The 20716-nt window shown below is 34.6% G+C and overlaps 2 protein-coding genes, 1 long non-coding RNA gene and 1 pseudogene across 5 annotated transcripts; 1 reads left to right on the plus strand and 3 right to left on the minus strand.

The window, feature by feature from the left end:
- Positions 1-550, minus strand: LOC147287346 (putative LRR receptor-like serine/threonine-protein kinase At1g07560). The gene is made up of 2 exons (XM_086240901.1): positions 513-550; positions 1-406 (listed from the first exon to the last, which is right to left on the minus strand). The coding sequence occupies exons 1-2, from the start codon at positions 548-550 to the stop codon at positions 1-3; spliced, it is 444 nt and encodes a 147-aa protein (XP_086097027.1).
- Positions 551-577: 27 nt separating this feature from the next.
- LOC147287347 (putative LRR receptor-like serine/threonine-protein kinase At1g05700) lies at positions 578-6623 on the minus strand. Its single transcript, XM_086241664.1, has 12 exons — positions 6522-6623; positions 5874-6426; positions 4835-5310; positions 4369-4507; positions 4190-4261; positions 4014-4085; positions 3802-3882; positions 2681-2844; positions 1939-2162; positions 1413-1542; positions 1199-1261; positions 578-771 (listed from the first exon to the last, which is right to left on the minus strand). Exons 1-12 carry the CDS (start codon positions 6607-6609, stop codon positions 578-580), a joined length of 2256 nt encoding a protein of 751 aa, XP_086097790.1. The 5' UTR covers positions 6610-6623.
- Positions 6624-12130: 5507 nt separating this feature from the next.
- Positions 12131-17314, minus strand: LOC147287348 (putative LRR receptor-like serine/threonine-protein kinase At1g05700; annotated as a pseudogene). The gene is made up of 18 exons (XR_015121800.1): positions 17301-17314; positions 16813-17226; positions 16182-16669; positions 15943-16081; positions 15751-15822; positions 15507-15578; positions 15323-15403; positions 14948-15123; positions 14614-14837; positions 14357-14517; positions 14165-14236; positions 13921-13992; positions 13737-13817; positions 13376-13539; positions 13035-13258; positions 12815-12941; positions 12548-12610; positions 12131-12450 (listed from the first exon to the last, which is right to left on the minus strand). The product of XR_015121800.1 is annotated as a putative LRR receptor-like serine/threonine-protein kinase At1g05700 (transcript).
- Positions 17315-17329: 15 nt separating this feature from the next.
- Positions 17330-20187, plus strand: LOC147287349 (uncharacterized). 2 transcript variants are annotated; one of them, XR_015121890.1, is made up of 4 exons: positions 17330-17767; positions 18248-18909; positions 19106-19265; positions 19346-20187. It is a non-coding gene; the product is annotated as an uncharacterized LOC147287349 (long non-coding RNA). The 2 variants fall into 2 exon arrangements; XR_015121891.1 differs by having other exon boundaries at positions 17333-17767; positions 18371-18909.
- The last annotated feature ends 529 nt before the right edge of the window (positions 20188-20716 follow it).

The raw sequence follows: 20716 nt of genomic DNA on the forward strand, positions 1-20716 counted from the left end.
TCATATCATTGCAAAACTATCATCGCTGTCATCGCTCTCAATATTGTTCTCGTCAATCTCCGTAATCTTTGTTACTTCAGAAGGCATTTCAATTTCCAAACATTCCTTCAAATCGTTATATACAACAATTATGTCAGGCCTTTGGATTGCTGTTGGAGGCAGACATGCCATGGCAATTTCTATAGCTTTCCAAGCAGAAGAGTTGTTGTAGGTGCCTTGTATTCTTGAATCCACTATGCTTTCAATTTCCTTTCTCTCAAATTTAGGACTCACCCATTGACATATGTGGATAGGTGAAGGTTCTACATCCCTTATTATTGCTGGTTTTCCGGTTATTAGCTCTAGCAACATAATCCCAAAGCTGTATATATCACTCTTTTTGTTCAGCTTCCCAGTGTTGTAATATCTGGTCAGAACAAAAAAAATGTTAATTAGATCTATAAATATGCCCATCCGCAACATCAAGCCATTCAACATGGGGATCTAGTATGTGTCAATTGGCAATGGGGGACAAACCCATACGATAGTTAGGCTTCACAAAATTCCCCATATGGGATACCCTCAACATAACATGCACTTACTCAGGATCAAGGTATCCAAATGTTCCTTTGGGGTCTGTTAATACATGAGTGGCACTTTCAGTTCCAAGACCTTTAGAAAGACCGAAATCAGCAATCTTGGCTTGCATGTTATCATTTAACAAGATATTGGAAGTCTTTAGATCTCTATGGACTATGGGTGGCTTGCAACCGTTATGAAGATAATCCAGTCCTGCAAAATGCCATCAACGCACTAGGTTAACTGACTAATGTTTGGAATTTTTCAAATCTGCAGATTCATTGAAGTAATTTCAACCCTTGAATGAATAGTCCCCCACTTGTCACTCATGTTAAGTTTCTTATATGAGCCAGATTGATATACATACAATCTTAATCTCATATTCATATGATTAATGCTTCCAAGATTAATTCAAGAATGCAAAACTAGGTAAATGACGAAAATTGGAAGAGAAAAGACTAGGTAGATTATATCTTATACAAAGTATTTAGATTGTCATTCTTGAATAAGACTAAATGTCAGTAACCTCATCGAGTGCCAGATTAGATTTTAATTTTCGTCAAATGACGAAAATCAAAATTCATATAATAAAAATAAGACTTTATTGAAGGATTTTCTATTTTTGTATTGAGGTGTTTACCTCGAGCTGCATCTACTGATATTTGAAGTCTTTCCTTCCAAGTCAAAACATTTGTAGTTACATCTGCACACAAGAGTTGTGAATGATAATGCATCCATGCCATATAATTGTTGAAAGTTTACTAAAAATGATTAACAAAGACTTCAATAGATGGTCAATCCCAATGAAGCAAGTGATCTTATGAATTTGAGGATGATTATATATATATACATACCAGGTGATAAATGCTGTTGCAAATTTCCATTGGTCACGTAGTCATAAACAAGTGCCATAGTGTCACCTTCATCACAGTACCCAACAAGAGAAACCAAGTTTCTATGATGAGCTCTCATCAATAGTTTAACCTGCAATTTGTTATAGTTATCATTTTTAGCACAAGGAAATCCTATTCATACTCAAAAAAAAAATTTCTAACACCACATAAAATCTTTTCTCCTAACTTCCATTTTTGCCCTCAAATTATATTAAGCAAACAAAAAATAAAAAAATCACCAGAACCCACCCTGGCCCACCCCTTTCCCCTCACCGCAGGCCGCGCGACAACATCACCCAAGGCTGGATACCGCTCACATCTCTCTCTCTCTTTCTTTCTGTATGAGAGAGAGAGAGAGAGAGAGGAATAGGAGAGAGAAAGATAAACTGTGTACTATCAACTAAGCCAAATGTAGCCGTCTTTATCTTTTTAACATTAGAAAGAACTCTGAATTACTGTATGTGTATACTATTAAAATTGTAAATACCTCATTTTGAAATTCTTTTGAGCCTTGTCTTGATGATGAAGCGAGTAACTTCACAGCAACTTGAATCTCATTTTTCGGCAGAGTGCCAAGGTAGACATTTCCGAATCCACCTCTTCCAATCATTGACGCCAAATTATTTGTAATCTTCACAATCTCTGAGTATGTAAATCGTTGACCCTGTGACTCCAACATCCCATTTTGGTGGACATAGTTCATCATGATCTCTACACCAAAAAGGATCATCATGATCACAATGGTTATAATTAAGAATTATAGAATATGATCTCCAAGGCACTGTAGGCACATGAGACCCAAGAGGATATTCGTTTCTGTTCCTCTCCTTTATTGAGGTGGCAAGATGGGAGAACCCCTAAGTTTCTAATATTACTACTTGAATTAAAAATAAGGAAAAATATGACAAAGATAATCCAAATTTTTTGAGATTTCATAACATCATTTCAAGCTTTTTATTTTTATTTTTATCAATTCATAATTGTTGTTTATAAGATTTGAATTCAACACCTCCTTCCACAAAGAAAAGACTGAGTATCATCTACTAAATTAAATAACCATTGAAAATATCATTTCAACTTGTTTTCTTTTTATTTTTTATATAAAAAGAAAAAAATCTAAGCTTGCATCCTATATAATTTCAAACCTTCAGTCTTCATTACTCATTGAAACAAAAGCAAAAAAAAAAAAAAAATTCTGCAACAAATATTTGGAAGTCTTAGTGTCTTACCATGTTGTCTTTTCCTTTTACAGACCCACCAGATAGTTGCTACAGTTGATAAGAGGATGAAAATTCCAACAATATTTGACAGTACTACTACGGTAGTAATGATATTGTATTGTTTCTTCTCTTTGCAAGAAACTTGTCCGGAAAGATTTGCATTTTCGCACAAACTGACATCAAAATGGTTGATAAATACTGTAGTAAGTTTTGGGTCAATTTATCTAATTTTTTACATAAATGATCCTTTGAAGAGGGATCTAAAAAATGCACAGTTTTGATAATTGGATTGTTGGTCGAGAAATTATTGTGTCCGGCCAAATCCTTGGCCTAGCTTAATGATTGTACACTGAGTTAATTCATAACACAACAGGAGCATGCAACATAGTATTATCGTTATACACAATAATTTTTCAAGACATATAGAGAAAGATTTTACATTTTTTGAAAAGTATAGATATATATAGCTAGGATTCCCCTGCATTGTTGGGCCACACCGCAATATGGTTTAATGATCCGAACTATCTTACTTTTAGATCATCATTGAAGAATCATCACCGCAAAAATCAAGAAAATTAATATGAACTCGTCTGGCCATTTGATTATCATGATAATTTTTTTGATATATGTTTGTGTTTTTTATTTATTCGGTCATAGTTAAATGACTAAATGAATTCTAATTTAGCTGAATTTTTGCAAGAATGATCCTTGGGTGGGAACATAGCAAATTGATCGACAATTCGGATCACTGAATTGCATTGAGGGTTGAGCCCATGCGATTTTATTCTTATCAAAAGGATCCCCTTAAGAAACTCCTCTTATATATATAGGCCCATTCAGGTGCCGAGCACTTAGTAGTGCAAAAAATTTCTACACCTAGTGCTCGGACCTGATTTGTCGACGTTTATCTTATGATTTAGCTCTGAGATTTTGGGTGAGAGCTAAACCTTAATATAACACCTCCGCAAAGGTTATTTTATATCTTAGGAGGAGATGAGAGGTGAACTCATCGACCTATACCCTCAAAACCAGGCGGAAGAAACAGCGCCGAGAGCTCGGTGGCATGCATGTTTGCATATTCATTCGTCCGCACCTGTTTGAATATGTATATGTAAATATCTAAAACACACCTTAATGATAGCAAACCATCCTTCCTTCTTTGCATGAGTCCTACAGGAATAGAACCTGTGAGATTGTTTTTCTCCAAGTTTCTGCAAAAAGTAAGCACGTACTGTATCAATTAAATGGTTTTCCGGCCACAATTAAATGTTTTTCTAAGTTTCTAACTAATTAATTAAAGAGTTGCAGTTTAGCCCCGGCCACATCCAAATAAATCACTTACAGGACGTTCAACTTTGGCAATTGAGACAAAAACTCTGGAATTGATCCTGTTAAGCTGTTGTTTGATAAATCCCTGAAATCATGAGCAGCTCAATCATTTAAATTAAAACTTGCTGAATGAAATTCTGATCACCTGTCTACCAGCCATGTCATTAATTAAGACATATATTTACTTACAATGTCTGTATCATTGTGAGATTGGATATATAAGTAGGTATCTTCCCTGTTAATCCACTCGACGACAAGTTCCTGCAGATTGTATGTTCCGTCTCATATAATTCAATAAGAGATTAATAAATGCAGGGAATCAAAATGAAATTAATATATCCTGATGACTAAGGTGAAGAGAGACTTACAAGGATATGATTCTTGGGGGCTCATTTTCAGGATAGCTACACTTGACACTTTCCCATGAGTATTTTTGAGGAGCACATGGATCTCCTTGCCAGTTCCTTTTAATTTTAAGAGTTGACTTGATGTTTGTGATTGCGTCCACTTGTATAATATATTTTAGAAGAAAAAACAAAATCAACCTTCTATATATATAGTTCCATTTTTAGAGTGGTTAACCACACCGCAGTTAATAGCGCCGATAGATTGGCAAGTGCAAATTTTGTGTGTTTTTCAAGTGAAAATATTTGATTGACACTTCTTGTTTAAATTTTAAGTTTTAAATCTTTCAAGTTTTGAGTCGATAACATGATAATTAGAACTTAAAATTTAAATTCTAAATGACAATTCTATACCCTCAAATAATTAATTAGTCAATATCATAATTGATAGAAAATGAAAAAAAAAAAATCAGAATTAGTAATTAATTACCATCTTCTTGGTTTGTTTCAGCTGATTGTGAGAGAACTTTATAAATCTCAAAAGCATTGATGATGGGTGGAAGGGTAGAGTTCTCATCCTTGATGATTGAAAGAGTAATATATTGTCCGTCACTCCAAGCCGTAATGCTAAAAACAGTATCTGTGGCCAAGTAGTCAGGAACAATTGGTCCATAAAAGAGCTCTCCGTTGCTAATAATACTTAACTGTCTAGACTGATTGGCTTGGAGCTTTTCAACTTCTGCAAAGTGCATGTAAATAGTATAGTTTGCATTGTTATCAGAAGGCTGCCAGAAAATGTTCAAGGAATCATTTGCATTTTTTGGCGTGGCAGCAGTATTCATCACAATAGATGGTTGTTGGTAAGTATTCAGATTCTCAGAGTCGATGACGGATGCCGTACTTAATTGTGTCCAATCATCGCGCTCATACCCATACCACAAGCGATCATGAACGTCATCTGGATACCTAAATGTAGAGAGATCGAGAAATACTTCATCAGTATTTTATGAAAAAGAATAATCAAACCAATATGTGGAGGAGCTCAAGGGAATTTCTTTTGACAGGACTAAAATATATAGTAACATATGAGAACCAAACTTTCAATGCAATTCAATGATCCGAACCGTTCATTTATTATGTCTCACTCAATGATTATTTTTACAAAAAGTTAACTAAATCGGAAATCATTTAGTTATCTAACTATGACCAAATAAATAGACAAATACAGTGTTACACGTACATAAACACTGAAATAATCATGATGATAATTAAATGGTCAAACAAGTATCCATTTTGCTTCTTTTTTTTTTGCAAAGATGATTTTTAAATATACATCTAAAAATTAGACAATTCAAATTATTGATTTACGATGTAAAGTAGCCCGAAACAATGCGATTCCTTTTGATTGTTGTCAAATGTAATTCTTAAAAAGCTCCTCCTATATAATCTCCTATATAACCTGTATATACATGTATACATATAGTTTCGAATATATTGATTTCCTAGGTAAGTGATAGGAGATGACTGACCTGTACTCTCTATTAGCTATTTGACCAGTGTCACACCGCTGGTCAAGTGCCAAGGAATCCCCGAAATTAGCTGCAGGATAAGATGTATTGGTTAAAGGCCTTAGCTCTAAGGCTGATATAAATGGAACCCCGGAGCCTGTGTCCACCAAACAAACATGTATATAGCTTCGCATAGCAACATGTATGAGCTCCTTGTTTGTGATAGTGGACTCCTTCATGAACCCCACTGAATCCCACATAGTTGCCCCAAGATGCAGCTGGAATTCCGGTAATCTAAATTGACTATCATAATTCCCATAAAAAAAACTTGCTCGGATCAAATATTTGATGCCATTTGTGACGTTTATTTTGTAGCAGTTCCTGATTCCTTGAGGGAAGCTCCTAAGAGACCAGTACGGCCGTTGCGTCGTGTTTATGTAATGATCAGGCAATGTTACAACCTTACTTTCAGCATTGGTGTCTAAGAAAGTCGCATCTGAAATAAAGTTAATGCCCGTTGTCGTTTCACTGTAGCTTAAACTTCCAAGTAGCCCGCAATCTATGCTAATGAAGCCTGCAGATCAGTGCAGCAAAGTCGACAGACAAATAATTAATTACTATGTTGACCAAAATAAACATTTTTTGTTCAGATTTGTTGCAAACTCATACCTAATTGATCCTGGGCATGAAGTAGGAGCATAAGATTAAGAACAAAACCAGCGAGCACTGCAAGTTGCTTCAATTTTCGCGACATCATTACATGGAAAGCAAGACGCAATACAATCAAGTTATTTGTGTTCATTGAATATGATCATCATGTTATATAAGCGCGCAATATATGAATATCATGGCTGAAAAGTCTAAGTCACGCCTATGCTAAAGCTAATTAAAGCACAAATAGACCTTTCTCTTTCATGTCTAATCGTGGGCCCACCACACACCCAAAGTCATTAAGAATAATTTTATAGATGTCAAATTAGACTGAATCAGATCAGATAGAAAATATGTAATCATAAATCACCAAACCAATTGGCCAAAAAAAAAAAAAAAAATCACCAAACCAAAAAAAAAATATTATTTCATTCAACGTTTAGATTTGCATTCACGCGGTGGGAACAGGAAATTTCACTAATTTTCAGTACACAGAATGTTTTATACTATCTTAAAGGAGCTAGCAAAGAAAAAAAATTAAACTATACATTTACCAAAAAATCAATAAATAAACCTTGATGGGTGGGTAGAAACTGGAAAGAACGAATATACAAGGACAACTTAACGCATTATTACTTTATATTCACAGTCACGTTATATCCAACAATCAATCCTAATCATATACTATAATAATGCCTAATCATATCTTAAAATAATGCCTAATCTGATCGGCCTAAAGTCAACTATTGGCCGGTTATTGATCTAGTAGTCTGATGACGGCATTCATCATGATCACGTAGTTATTTAGAACTCAACTCACACATTGAAATATGCGAATATATACTTATATAGGTTCTTATGTAAGAATAAAAAAATCCTTTCAATATTGACTAACAGCTTATACCATGTGTCAAACAAAAAATACTATGGAAGCTACAGGCAAGTCAAGTCAAGATTCTCACAGAATTATATTTCATGCCCCACGCAGAAATAGGGCAATTTTCACAAAAAATTGATTGATTTGATTGATTATTCCATTGTAGGACCAAATTTTAATGGAAAATTAGGATTAACTTTAAGTTTAATTGCAACGTGACTATTACTTCTCAACACGTAGACCATCTACCATACGAACAATGATAAGTGAAAAGATTACACCCTGCTGAAAAGATGTGCTCTTAAAACCAGGCGTAGAAAGAAAGAGTTGGGCAAAAACATAAACTGCACTTAGTGAGTGAATTAGTTATTCTTAATTATATTTAAACGACTTTTTACTGTTTTAATCTTTTAAAATAATATTTATTCTTTTTAATAATTTTGTTTAACAAATAGTAGATTAGGTAAACTAAATTTTGGTAAAGCTTGTAACACCAAAATTAATCTTCATTCTTACTTTATAATATATAGTACTAGTCTCTTGACATACGCTCTAAGAGTGTTAATTGGCTTTTTTATTATGTATTTTTTTCTCCTTGTTTTATAACTTTTCACTATTCTCTTAATGTTTTAAGGTGGTGGGATGTATTTTTTTATTTTTAAAATTTTGTTTTAATAATTGTATTTTACAATTATAATTCTATTTATTCGGTTGTATTTATGTGACTATTTTTTTGAATGAAAGACAATTTAGATAATTTCATTTTTTGTGAAGCCTGTAACACCAAATTCTTCTTTTGCCTTTATAATTAAAAAAAAAACAATACATAACTAGGGATTTGCAAATCGTTTTTACTAATATTCGCTTCACGTACTGATTGTACGAGGAGAAGGATATATTCATGATGTGCCAGAATGCTTGAAGAATTATTCGTTATTTTGAAGTCTTTTTAGTCTCCTTTAATAACGACATCTCAATCTGTTCTTTTTAGCCTCCCTTAATAACGACATACTCATTAAATGATGATTTAAAATCTTCTAAACATGAATGCATGAAAAGTACAGAGGGGACTGCTACTGCATGGAAGCTACTGCCAAGTCAAGGTTTTTGGATGCACGTGCATGACTCATACTCATTGACTAAGTCGTTTGAAATGGATATATGAGATAATATCAAATTGGTCTCTCAAAATGGATGTATGTCTAATTAATTCTTTTTTTTTTTTTTAATTGAGGGCTAAGATTGAAGGGAAAAGTTTTTAGGGGGTGGGAAATTAAATTAATTTTTAGGTACATTTAGAAGCTCTCTCTTGCAATTATTAAGCCACAAAGACGGACTAAAGAAAGCCCAAACTCAGGCATACAAAGGCTCAAAAAATTGTTATGTGGACAGTAATGTTCATACCTTTGTAGTTTGTATACACATATATACATGTTTAAGTAACAGTATTTTCAGCTCCAAAAATGTCAAAAGTTGGCTTCGCTCCCTTAGCACCAAAAAAATGTCAAAAGTTATTACCTTGACAAAATAGGTAATAGCTAGGTTGGTAAGAGGTTTTTGTTTTTTGTTTGAGAATTTGGTCCCTCATAGGCGCTAATAGTGAATCCATCAAAATTCTTGCACATGCCGTCAGCCTCCTTTCTCAACAAGATGTATTATGTTCTTATGAATTTAGTTTTAGAAAAAAATTGAAAGTAGTTTTAGAAAGCCCATTAGATGATCTTTCAATCCCCCAACAAACCATTTGTTGAAAACAAGTGGATATTTTTTCCCAAAATTGAAGATTTGATTTTTGTTAAAATTATCCTAAGATTGCAAACTTCATAAAACACAAAGATTAAATTGACAAAATTGAAACTACGAGAACAAAATGTACTTTCAGCTCAAAACACAGGGACTAAAAATGTATTTTACCCTATAATCTATGAGGGGACCCTGTGGCCCTTTCTACAAGTTAAAGTTTTTGCAGTCATGGGAATTGTTATTGCACTTCCATGAATTTATGAAGGAGGGACATACATGCACCATGGCCCATCGTTAACTGGCACCGCACCAAAACTGACGCCGTTGAAACATACACATGTCGTAAAAGGTCTATATTTATCACGTGTGATGTGCAACATGCAGTAAATATAAATAAACACGCCATATATGGGGTTCACATCTAATTTAAGTAACCAAATTTTAATTCTGTGCTGTGGACATATAATATAATTACCCATTAATTAGTTGATTAATCTATGAGTGGCCAGAAGCAGAAAGTGACACAGAAGGGAAGTAGTAGTATGGAAGCTACAGACAAGTCAAGTCAAGATTCTCACAGAATTATATTCCATGCCCACGCAGAAGTAGGGCAATTTCCACAACAAGTTGATTGATTTGATTGATTTGATTGATTATTCCGTTGTAGGACCAAATTTTAATGGAAAATTAGGATTAACTTAAGTTTAATTGCAACGTGGCTATTACTTCTCAACACGGAGACCATCTACCATACGAACAATGGATAAGTTAAAAGATTACACCTTGCTGGAGAGATGTGCCCTTAAAACTAAGCGTAGAAAGAAAGAGTTGGGCAAAAACTTGAACTGCACTTAGTGAGTGAATTAGTTATTCTTAATTATATTTTCTTAATTATATTTAAACAACTTTTTACTGTTTTAATCTTTTAAAATAATATTTATTCTTTTTAATAATTTTGTTTAACAAATAGTAGATTAGGTAAACTAAATTTTGGTAAAACTTGTAACACCAAAATTAATCTTCATTCTTACTTTATAATAGTTCTCTTGACATGCGACTCCAAGAGTGTTAATTGGCTTTTTTATTATGTATTTTGTTCTTTTGTTTTATAACTTTTCACTATTCTCTTAATGTTTTAAAGTGGTGGGATGTACTTTTTTATTTTTAAAATTTTGTTTTAATAATTATATTTTACAAGTATTATCTTATTTATTTAGTTGTATTTATGTGACTATTTTTTTTTAATGAAGAATAATTTAGACAATTTCATTTTTTGTGAAGTCTGTAACACCAAATTCTTATTTTGCCTTTATAATAAAAAAAATACATAGCTGGGTATTTGCAAATCGTTTTTACTAATATTCGTTTCAGTGACTGTACGAAGAGAAGGATTCATGATGTGCCAGAATGCTTGAAGAATTGTCCGTTATTTTGAAGTCTTTTTAGTCTCCTTTAATCACGACATCTCGATCTGTTCTTTTTAGTCTCCCTTAATAACGACATACTCATTAAATAATGATTTAAAATCTTCTAAACGTGAATGCATGAAAAGTACAGAGGGGACTGCTACTGCTTGGAAGCTACTGCCAAGTCAAGGTTCTTGGATGCACGCGCATGACTCATACTCATTGACTAAGTCGTTTGAAATGGGTATATGAGATAATATCAAATTGGTCTCTCAAAATGGAAGTATGTCTAATTAATTCTTTTTTTTTTTTTAATTGAGGGCTAAGATTGAAGGGAAAAGTTTTTCGGGGGTGGGAAATTAAAGGAATTTTTAGGTACATTTAGAAGCTCTCTCTTGCAATTATTAAAGCCACAAAGACGGACCAGAGAAAGCCCAAACACAGGCATACAAAGGCTCAAAAATTGTTATGTGGACAGTAATGTTCATACCTTTGTAGTTTGTATACACATATATACATGTTTAAGTAACAGTATTTTTAGCTCCAAAAATGTCAAAAGTTGGCTTCGCCCCCTTAGCACCAAAAAAATGTCAAAAGTTATTACCTTGACAAAATAGGTAATAGGTGATAAGTGGTTTTTGTTTTTGGTTTGAGAATTTGGTCCCTCATAGGCGCTAATAGTGAAACCATCAAAATTCTTGCACATGCAGTCAGCCTCCTTTCTCAACAAGATGCATTATGTACTTATGAATTTAGTTGCAATCCATGCATATATAAAATGGTATCCGTTACAAAATCAATAGAAGAAAAATCCAACAAAAGAACAAACAGATGCAAAAAACACTCTCATAGATTAAAAATGAACAAGAAGTCTACATAACAGAAGAAGACGACTTGACTAAAATGCATACAAAATAACGCTTAATTTAAATAGAACAACCCTAAGATGCTAAAAATAAAAAATACCGCTTACAATATAAATCCAAATCCTAAACATAATAAAATAAACCTAGCTAGCCTTGTCTATAACAGTATCTATTCCAAAGAGTTTGTTTATTAAGACCATAAAACCTGAAGATTTTAACACGTGGTAAACTGCAGGATTGAAATAATACCTAACTGAGGGAGTTGGATTAATGATCGAATTGTCAGGCATCATCTCAATGGAATCTGTTAATCCAGTTTCGTGGTTCTGTTTCGTCCCAGCCAGTTCGGTTGCCATACAGTCCTTTAAGTCCACCACTACCTGACTCATGAGTGGCCTTTTGATGGCACTTATAGATGCACATGCCATTGCTATTTCCACAGCTTTCCAGACTGAGTTGACATTGAAATTTCCCTCTAACCTTGGATCAACTATTCTGTAAATGTCTCCTTTTGCAAGCATGAAACCAACCCATTGACTGATGTTAATTCTCTCATGCATTCTTGATATAACAGGTCGACTTGTTATGATCTCCAACAGCACAATTCCAAAGCTATAAACATCACTTTTCTCATTTAACCTGTTTGATAGGTAGAACCTGCAAGCCAAATCATGCAATTCAACTCAGGTCATATCTTCTGATGCAAAAGATTTTACCCAAAGGTCAATTAATTTATAGTTTCTTTCTTCATTGCTCTTGTTGGCTTGTTGCTTTATTTAATTGATGCTTGCAATTTGATTCACTGAAGTGCTAATAGTTTTAATACTAAAATGATCATGGGTAAATTAAAAACGAAAAATACTTACTGAGGGTCAAGGTACCCTGGAGTACCAGCAACAAGGCTGGACGCCTGAGTCCCTGGTAGCTAGGGAAGTTTCTGGATAGGCCAAAATCAGAAAGTTTGGCTTGGAAACTTTCATTCAGCAGTATGTTTGTTGATTTCACATCCCTGTGCATTATAGGTGGCTTACAACCACAATGCAGGTACTCCAGTCCTGCATTTCAAAATTCAGACATTACTTACACAAAAATTTCAAGAAGAAAAGGAGATGCTAGATAAAGAAGGATCATGACAATCATTTAGTTGCAGACCTTGTGCAGCGTCTGTTGCTATTCGAAGTCTGTCTTCCCAAGTCAAGATATTTGATCTGCCATCTACATACATTTAAAATTAAAGAGACTAAGCCTTTCTCATGCAAAAGAACCTCATTCATGAGTGATGCAAGAAAGTTTCAGAGTATAGAATTAATTGTAAAGTTTCAAAGTTTCAAGCATATACAAAGCCTCTGATGATTGAGTTATTGACTCTCCAAAGTTTAGAATTAATACTAGAGAAATTAATAGTGAATTTTGCCAAACCTGAAAGATGTTCCTGTAAGTTTCCATTGGCCATGTATTCGTAGACAAGTCCTAAGTTGGTTTCATCATTGCAATATCCAACAAGGCTTGTCAAATTCTTATGATGAACTCTCATAAGAATATCAACCTGTAATTTAAGACACGGCAAACTCTAAATCTTAGTTCATCATATATGATTGATCTAGAAACATTGTGTTAGTTTATTTGGACACAAACGTGCCTCTGCATTAAATTGTTGAAGCCCTTAAACTGATGACGGCGAGAGAATCTTGATAGCTACTTGAGTTTTGTCTATGCATCCGTGATAAACTGTTCCAAATCCACCTTTGCCAAGAACCCTCTCGAAGTTGTTGGTGATCTTGAGTATCTCAGAATATGTATACTTTTGTTTTGTCGACTCCAATGACCCAAATTGAATGGTGGCGTTTGCATCTGTGACATCTCCTATAAGGCCATTGCAATTTTAATGAGCATCTATGCTTGCATATTTTTACGATCAAAACCATCAGCCTTCATTATTTATCTCCAAATGATCAATTAACAAATATGTTGAAGTCTTACCATGTTGTCTTTTCCTTTGAAATCGCCACCAGCAGATTGCTGCTACAGTTAATAGGACAAAAATTCCAATGATTGACACTACTACAAGAATAACAAAATTCTTCTTCTTCTTCTTTCTTAATTTGCAAGAAACATTTTCGGATAGATTTGGATTTTCGCACAAACTGGCATCAAAATGGTTGATGGAAACTGTAGTTAGTTTTTGATTAATTATAATAATCAATTATAAATTCCTATTTAATATTAGTAGCTAGCAGATGTTAACATCTACGGTACAATTGACCTATGCTCTAACACACAGCACTTTTAAGGTGAGTCAAACAAAAAGTTTAAAGGTCATGGCTTTCTAAATAAAGCTTACCTCAATGATAGCATACCATTCTTTCCTCTTTCTATCAACCCTACCGGAACGGAGCCTGTCAGGTTGTTTTTCTCCAAGTTTCTGCAATGGTAAATTAAGCATGTATCCATCATCACTATGCTTTCTAACTAATTAATTATTATAATATTATCATTTGCAGTTCATGCTTAACCAAATAACTTACAGGGCAGCTAAATTTGGGAATTGAGAGAGAAAATCTGGAATTACTCCTGTTAAGTTGTTGTTCGATAAATCCCTGAAATCATGAGCAGCATCAACTCATTTATGATTGTGACAAATGAAATTCTGATCTGATACCTTGTTGATCATTAAACAGATTGTGACAAATGAAATTCTGACCACATGCTGTTTATCACTCTACCTTGTCATTAGTTTGGAAATTAACTGATTGTCACATTTATACTTACAAAGTCTGTATCATGCTGAGATTGGAAATAGAAGAAGCTATGGACCCTGTTAATCCACTTGAGGACAAGTTCCTGCAGATTGCATATATGTTCCGTATTTTAAACGCAATAAGAACTTGAATTAATTAATATGAATATATGTCATGATCGATCATGACTAACTTTGTGTGTAATAGAGACAATGATACTTACAAGGATATGATTCTTGGGGGCTCATTTTCAGGATAGCTACACTTGACACCTTCCCATGAGTACTTTTGAGGGGCACAAGGATCTCCTTGCATGGTTTCATCATTGCAATATCCAACAAGGCTTGTCAAGTTCTTATGATGAACTCTCATAAGAATATCAACCTGTCATTTAAGAGGCCACAGTCGAAACATATATGTTATTACATTATAAATGATTGAGCTTAAAAACATTGTATTAGTTTATTTTGATAAGCATGCCTCTGCATTAAATTGCTGAAGCCCTTGAACTGATGATGGCGAGAGCATCTTGATAGCTACTTGAGTTTTCTCTATGTAGCCATGATAAACTGTTCCAAATCCACCTTTGCCAAGAACCCTGTTGAAGTTGTTGGTGATCTCGAGTATCTCAGAGTATGTAAACTTTCGTTTTGTCGACTCCAATGACCCAAATTGAATGGTGGCGTTTGCATCTGTGACATCTCCTATAAGGCCATTGCAATTTTAATGATGCTTGCATATTTTTACAATCAAAACCATCAGCCTTCATTATTTATCTCCAAATGCTCAATTAACAAATATGTTGAAGTCTTACCATGTTGTCTTTTCCTTTGAAATCGCCACCAGCAGATTGCTGCTACAGTTAATAGGACGAAAATTCCAATGATTGACACTACTACAGGAATAACAAAATTCTTCTTCTTCTTCTTCTTCTTCTTCTTTGTTAATTTGCAAGAAACATTTTCGGATAGATTTGGATTTTCGCACAAACTGACATCAAAATGGTTGATGGAAACTGTAGTTAGTTTTTGATTAATTATAATTACCAATTATAAATTCCTATTTAATATTAGTAGCTAGCAGATGTTAACATCTACGCGCGGTAATTGACCTATGCTCTAATACACAGTACTTTTAAGGTGAGTCAAACACAAAGTTTAAAGGTCATGGTTTTCTAAATAAAGCTTACCTCAATGATAGCATACCATTCTTTCCTCTTTCTATCAACCCTACCGGAACGGAGCCTGTCAGGTTGTTTTTCTCCAAGTTTCTGCAAAGGTAAATTAAGCATGTATCCATCATCACTATGCTTTCTAACTAATTAATTATTATAATATTATCATTTGCAGTTCATGCTTAACCAAATAACTTACAGGGCAGCTAAATTTGGGAATTGAGAGAGAAAATCTGGAATTACTCCTGTTAAGTTGTTGTTCGATAAATCCCTGAAATCATGAGCAGCATCAACTCATTTATGATTGTGACAAATGAAATTCTGATCTGATACCTTGTTGATCATTAAACAGATTGTGACAAATGAAATTCTGACCACATGCTGTTTATCACTCTACCTTGTCATTAGTTTGGAAATTAACTGATTGTCACATTTATACTTACAAAGTCTGTATCATGCTGAGATTGGAAATAGAAGAAGCTATGAAGCCTGTTAATCCACTTGAGGACAAGTTCCTGCAGATTGCATATATGTTCCTTATTTTAAACACAATAAGAACTTGAATTAATTAATATGAATATATGTCATGATCGATCATGACTAACTTTGTGTGTAATAGAGACAATGATACTTACAAGGATATGATTCTTGGGGGCTCATTTTCAGGATAGCTACACTTGACACCTTCCCATGAGTACTTTTGAGGGGCACAAGGATCTCCTTGCCAGTTCTTTCCAATGTTATAACTTGACTTGATGTTTGTGATTGCACCAACTAATATTTTCATACACAAACAGATCGAAAGCCCCATCAAATTAAAACAATTAATCATTTAATTGCATAGTGGCTAAATAATAAGGTAATAATTACTTACCATCTTGTTGGTTTGTTTCTGATTCTGAGAATTTCTTTGCTATATAAATCTCGAAAGCATTGAGGATGGGAGGAAGGGTAGAGTTATCAGCTGCAGTGATAGTAATATTAAAATATTGTCCTGTAAAACTCCAAGGCTTTCTGCTGAAAATAGTAGTTGTGTACAAGTATTCAGGAGCAAATGGCCCATAAATGCTTCCTTTCCTTATAGTATAGAGCAGCCTAGACTGGTTGGGTCGGAGCTTTTCAACTTCTGCAAAGTGCAAGTAACTATAATATTCTGCATCTCTATCAGCATTCTCAGGCGGCCAGAAAGTAATAACCAAGGAATCACTTCTATTTTTTGGGGTGGCAGCAGTGCGCATAACATCAGATGGTGGTTGGTAACTGTTGTTATCATCATAGTCGACGATGGATGAGGTGTTCAACTGTGTCCAATCATCCTGGTTATAGTAATACCAGAAGCGATCATGAATATCCGCTGGGTACCTGAATTAATTAACACACAGACACAGAGACATTTTATCACTATATATCGAATCAAAAGTTCAGGGACTACAATTTATTGAATGTAGAATTAGAATATCCAACCCAAAATTAATTGACTACTCAAACAATTAATGAGTACTCACCTGTATGCATTGCGCTTAGCTATAACACCCGTGTCATAGCGCGAGACAAGTGCCATGGACTGGTTCTGTTGTGTTTCATAAGTGTCACTAGGTAAGGTCCTGAGCTCAATTGCTGATATAAATGGAACCCCAGAGTCTGTGTTCACCAAACAAACATGTATGTAGCTTCGCGTAGAGACATGTATGACTTCCTTGACCTCGTCAATGTAGCCATTCCAAGGCTTCACTGAATCCCACAAATTGGGTCCGAGATGTAGTTCAAACTCTGGCAATTCGTTTTTTCCATCATAATTCCCATGAACGAAAATTGCTCGGATCAAATATCTGGTGCCACTTGTAACCTTTAGTTTGTAACAGTTCCTGGTTCCTTGAGGGAAGCTTCTAAGAGACTCGTACGGCTGTTGCTTTGTATTGCTGTATTCAAATGATACCACGTTATTTTCACCGGTGTCTATGAAGTTGGTGTCTGAAACATCGGAAATTCTAACATAACTGCAGGCATTAGATGCCTTCAAGCTTTTGACCGTTAGATCAGTAAATGTTGATCTAACGGTTAAGAAAAAAACTTATGGGCCAGCAGGTAGCAAGTTAATGAGATGAGAGAGAAAGTGAGCTAATATACAGGGTTAGCACTTATCGGTAGCCTTTCACGAAAAAACCCAGACTTCCACAGGGGCAGAGCTGAGCTCAGTGCACAACCCAATCCGAGATCCATCCACACTTCCAGAGGGACAGAGCTCACTTCACAAAGAATCAATTTAATGGGTACATCGAGACTTCCACAGGGGCAGAGCTGAGCTCAGTGCACAACCCAATCCGAGATCCATCCACACTTCCAGAGGGACAGAGCTCACTTCACAAAGAATCAATTTAATGGGACAGAGCTCAACCACGAATTGCACATCCATCACACGAATTGCTCACTCCTTCCTCTGTTGTGCTCTGTTAATTTAAGGTATTTTGCACTATGGGTTTGGTATGGTCTTGACGTTTTCCCATTTAATTTGAAGATTTGGCTTAAAATTGTTATTGGGGTATGGGTTCATGTGGATAGTTTTGATAATTGTTCGATTTCAAGGTATGGATATATTTAGGGATTTCAGGACATTTGCATGCAAAACGCTATAAATGCTTATGACTGCTCATGTCCTTTTGGAATGTGTGTGTGTGTATGTGTGTGCTATTTATCTACTAATAAGTCTCTGCTGCATTGATTAAAAGAAAGAATATACATGTATCTTTCCTGTGCCAATCTGTAATCTGCATGACTTTATCTAGACATCATAATGTTGACCTTAAGTTTTAACCGGATTATTAGAAAGATACTTATATCATCAATACATGTACCTTACAAACCATACTAAAAACCAGTCTTTTAGTGGAAGAATAGTGATTGCATTACTTAAACATTACTCTTGCATGGTGGACCTTCTAGGTAGGGCTGGTCATTTGGAAGAAGCAGAAGAGATTATCAATGGCATGTCAGTTAAGGCAGATGCTGTGGTGTGGGGTGCATTATTCTTTGCTTGTTATATTCATAAAAATATTTTGATGGCAGAAAGAGCAGCTTCCAAGCTTCTCGAGTTGGACCCTCATGATAGTGGAGTTTACATTTTGCTTGCAAAAATGTATAGGGAATCAAATATGTGGGAGGAGGCAGGGAGGGTGCAAAATATGATGAAGGAGAGAGGAGTAGAGAAGACTCCTGGTTGCAGCTCAATTGAGGTCAATGACATTGTATATGAGTTTATTGTCAGAGACAAATCACACCCTCGGACGAAACAGATATATGATTGTTTAGTTCAGTTAACAAGACAAATAGAGCTTGTTGGTTGTTTATCTGCAGTTCATGCAGTTTGAAATGACTTTCTCCTTGGTTCTTAATTTAGGCAACAAATTTGAATTAGCAGGTAAAGGAGAAGAGTGCATGTGAAGTGTCCTTCATTTCAAACTGCTAGACAACGTTCAAAGAGTGCATTTTAAGAGTGTAGTTTGCTTTGAAGTGATCTAAATTAAAGAGTATCTAGAACAAAATCTGGACAGCTATACAATTGCAACAATTGAAGAACTTCTCTATTCTTTGGTGCTTCTGCTCTGGTATGAACCCTTAGGAGCTGCTTTTTTGTTTTTTGTTTTTTTTTGCCCCTCTTGTTTTGTACTTTTATGATTCTCTTAAAATGCTCACCCTTCTAGATTGACATTTTTCCTTAACAAAAAATAATAATAGGACTTTCCTGAATGCAATTTGTTTTTGTGTTTATTATACTGACCATGCTTTCTGCACTAATGTCAGGGTTCTTACAAGGAAAACATGATAGCTTTTCTTCACCAGCACCAAAATGTTTTCAAGGTTGCTAGCCAAGTACATCGCAGTTCCATCCTTTGTCAAGGTATTCAAAGTTGCTCCATTGGCTTTTGAAGGGCTGCTATTTATCAAAGCTAATTTCCACGAGGTAATGGACCATTACTTGCCCCAGAATTCAATATTGCACTTTCTAGAAATTGTCATTTTTATGGGAACTTTTTCTCTCAGATGAGCATGAAATGGACTTCGATCAATTTGGGATACTTATAAAAGTAAAGTTCAGGTGATTGCATTTTCGTTCCTGTTTACATATACTTTCATGGCACTACTTATTTGCGTTTGGAAGTTTAATTTATGACCTGATATAGTAGATTACCATTTTATAGCTGGAAAAGTCATTAGGATAGAGACGTCTTTTTCATTGGATTACTTCTGCCTTGACACTCTTGTGAGAGGTATTCAATTGGTTTAGAGAAGAAGGGAAATCTAGTGCACAATCCCTTAATAAGCTATATTGGATTTGGAACCATTATTAATACCAAATTTGAGATAATGTAAATTAGATCTCTTCCTAACTGCTTGGTTTTCTTTGTCAATCCAATTAATTTGATACACTTGGTACCAATTATTGCTTAATTGAAAGTCTGTCTTAGGTTAATGCGAAGTGTCTGGTTTCTCTTATTGCATTAAATGCTATGAATTCATAGTTTTGATTTGTTATGTGAAATTGTGCTTCTGAATAATTGGGTTGGTAGTTCTGTTCACTCAATGTATATCTTCATGTTAAAATTGTGTGAAGAAGCAACCTTGCCTCCAGACCTATTGCAGAGGCAGAGTATCTTGCCATTGTGTGGTCTGCAACGTCTCAGCAATCAACACATGAAGATTGACTAGTATTTCATACCAAGTGTGTTCAAGCTAGTTGCTGATATTTTCCAAACCACTTCCAATGGTCCCATTATGTTCTCCAAGGATCAAAATTGGTCTCTGAAACTCTCCGTGCTTTTGGAACATGTATTTGAACAAATATTGATTAGTTAAATGAATGGATGAAATTTTTTATGAATGGATGGATTTTTGTTGAATGGATGGATTTTTATGAGAGAATGGAATATAAATAACATTTATAACATCCAAATCCCATTAAAAATTGACATGTATAATCTTGTTTGTTTATATCAGTTTCAGGAGGTTTTATACATCGAAAAAACTTGATTACGATTTCCAATCTTGTTTTGGATATCAGTTGGGCTGAAAAAACAAATGGCATTTGCTTTGTTCTTTTGACAATTCATCCATTGCGTTTGATCTGTTGAAATGATTTTAAACGATTCGACAGGGACTGATCAGGATCCCAATTATAACAGCATTATTCAATGATTAAAAAACAGAAAAAGATTTTGGTTAATACATAAAGGGGCAGCAAAATACAAGCATGTGTATTGGCAAAATATGTATTGGCACTTTTGGGTACTTGATATTCAACAAATTTTACCCAACTCAAGAATGCCTAAACATTTTGATACAATATTGATTAAAAATGTAAAACACATGTAAATGTGTAATGTATATAGTTTTAGACTTTTAGTATAAGGTTTT

Source organism: Dryas octopetala, chromosome 4, assembly GCF_963921425.1.
Source record: "Dryas octopetala chromosome 4, drDryOcto1.1, whole genome shotgun sequence".
Lineage (NCBI taxonomy): Eukaryota > Viridiplantae > Streptophyta > Magnoliopsida > Rosales > Rosaceae > Dryas > Dryas octopetala.

What these genes read in the sequence shown, in the direction of transcription:
- LOC147287346 (XM_086240901.1), bottom strand. Translation starts at nt 550, where the DNA reads ATGGGGAATTTTGTGAAGCCTAACTATCGTATGGGTTT. An exon ending in CCTAACTATCGTATGGGTTT is followed by an intron (nt 407 to 512) that starts GTCCCCCATTGC and finishes TGTTCTGACCAG; the next exon opens with ATATTACAACACTGGGAAGC.
- LOC147287347 (XM_086241664.1), bottom strand. Translation starts at nt 6,609, where the DNA reads ATGATGTCGCGAAAATTGAAGCAACTTGCAGTGCTCGCTGGTTTTGTT. An exon ending in TGAAACAAACCAAGAAGATG is followed by an intron (nt 4,508 to 4,834) that starts GTAATTAATTAC and finishes ATATTATACAAG; the next exon opens with TGGACGCAATCACAAACATC. An exon ending in ATCAGTAGATGCAGCTCGAG is followed by an intron (nt 772 to 1,198) that starts GTAAACACCTCA and finishes GGCATTTTGCAG; the next exon opens with GACTGGATTATCTTCATAAC.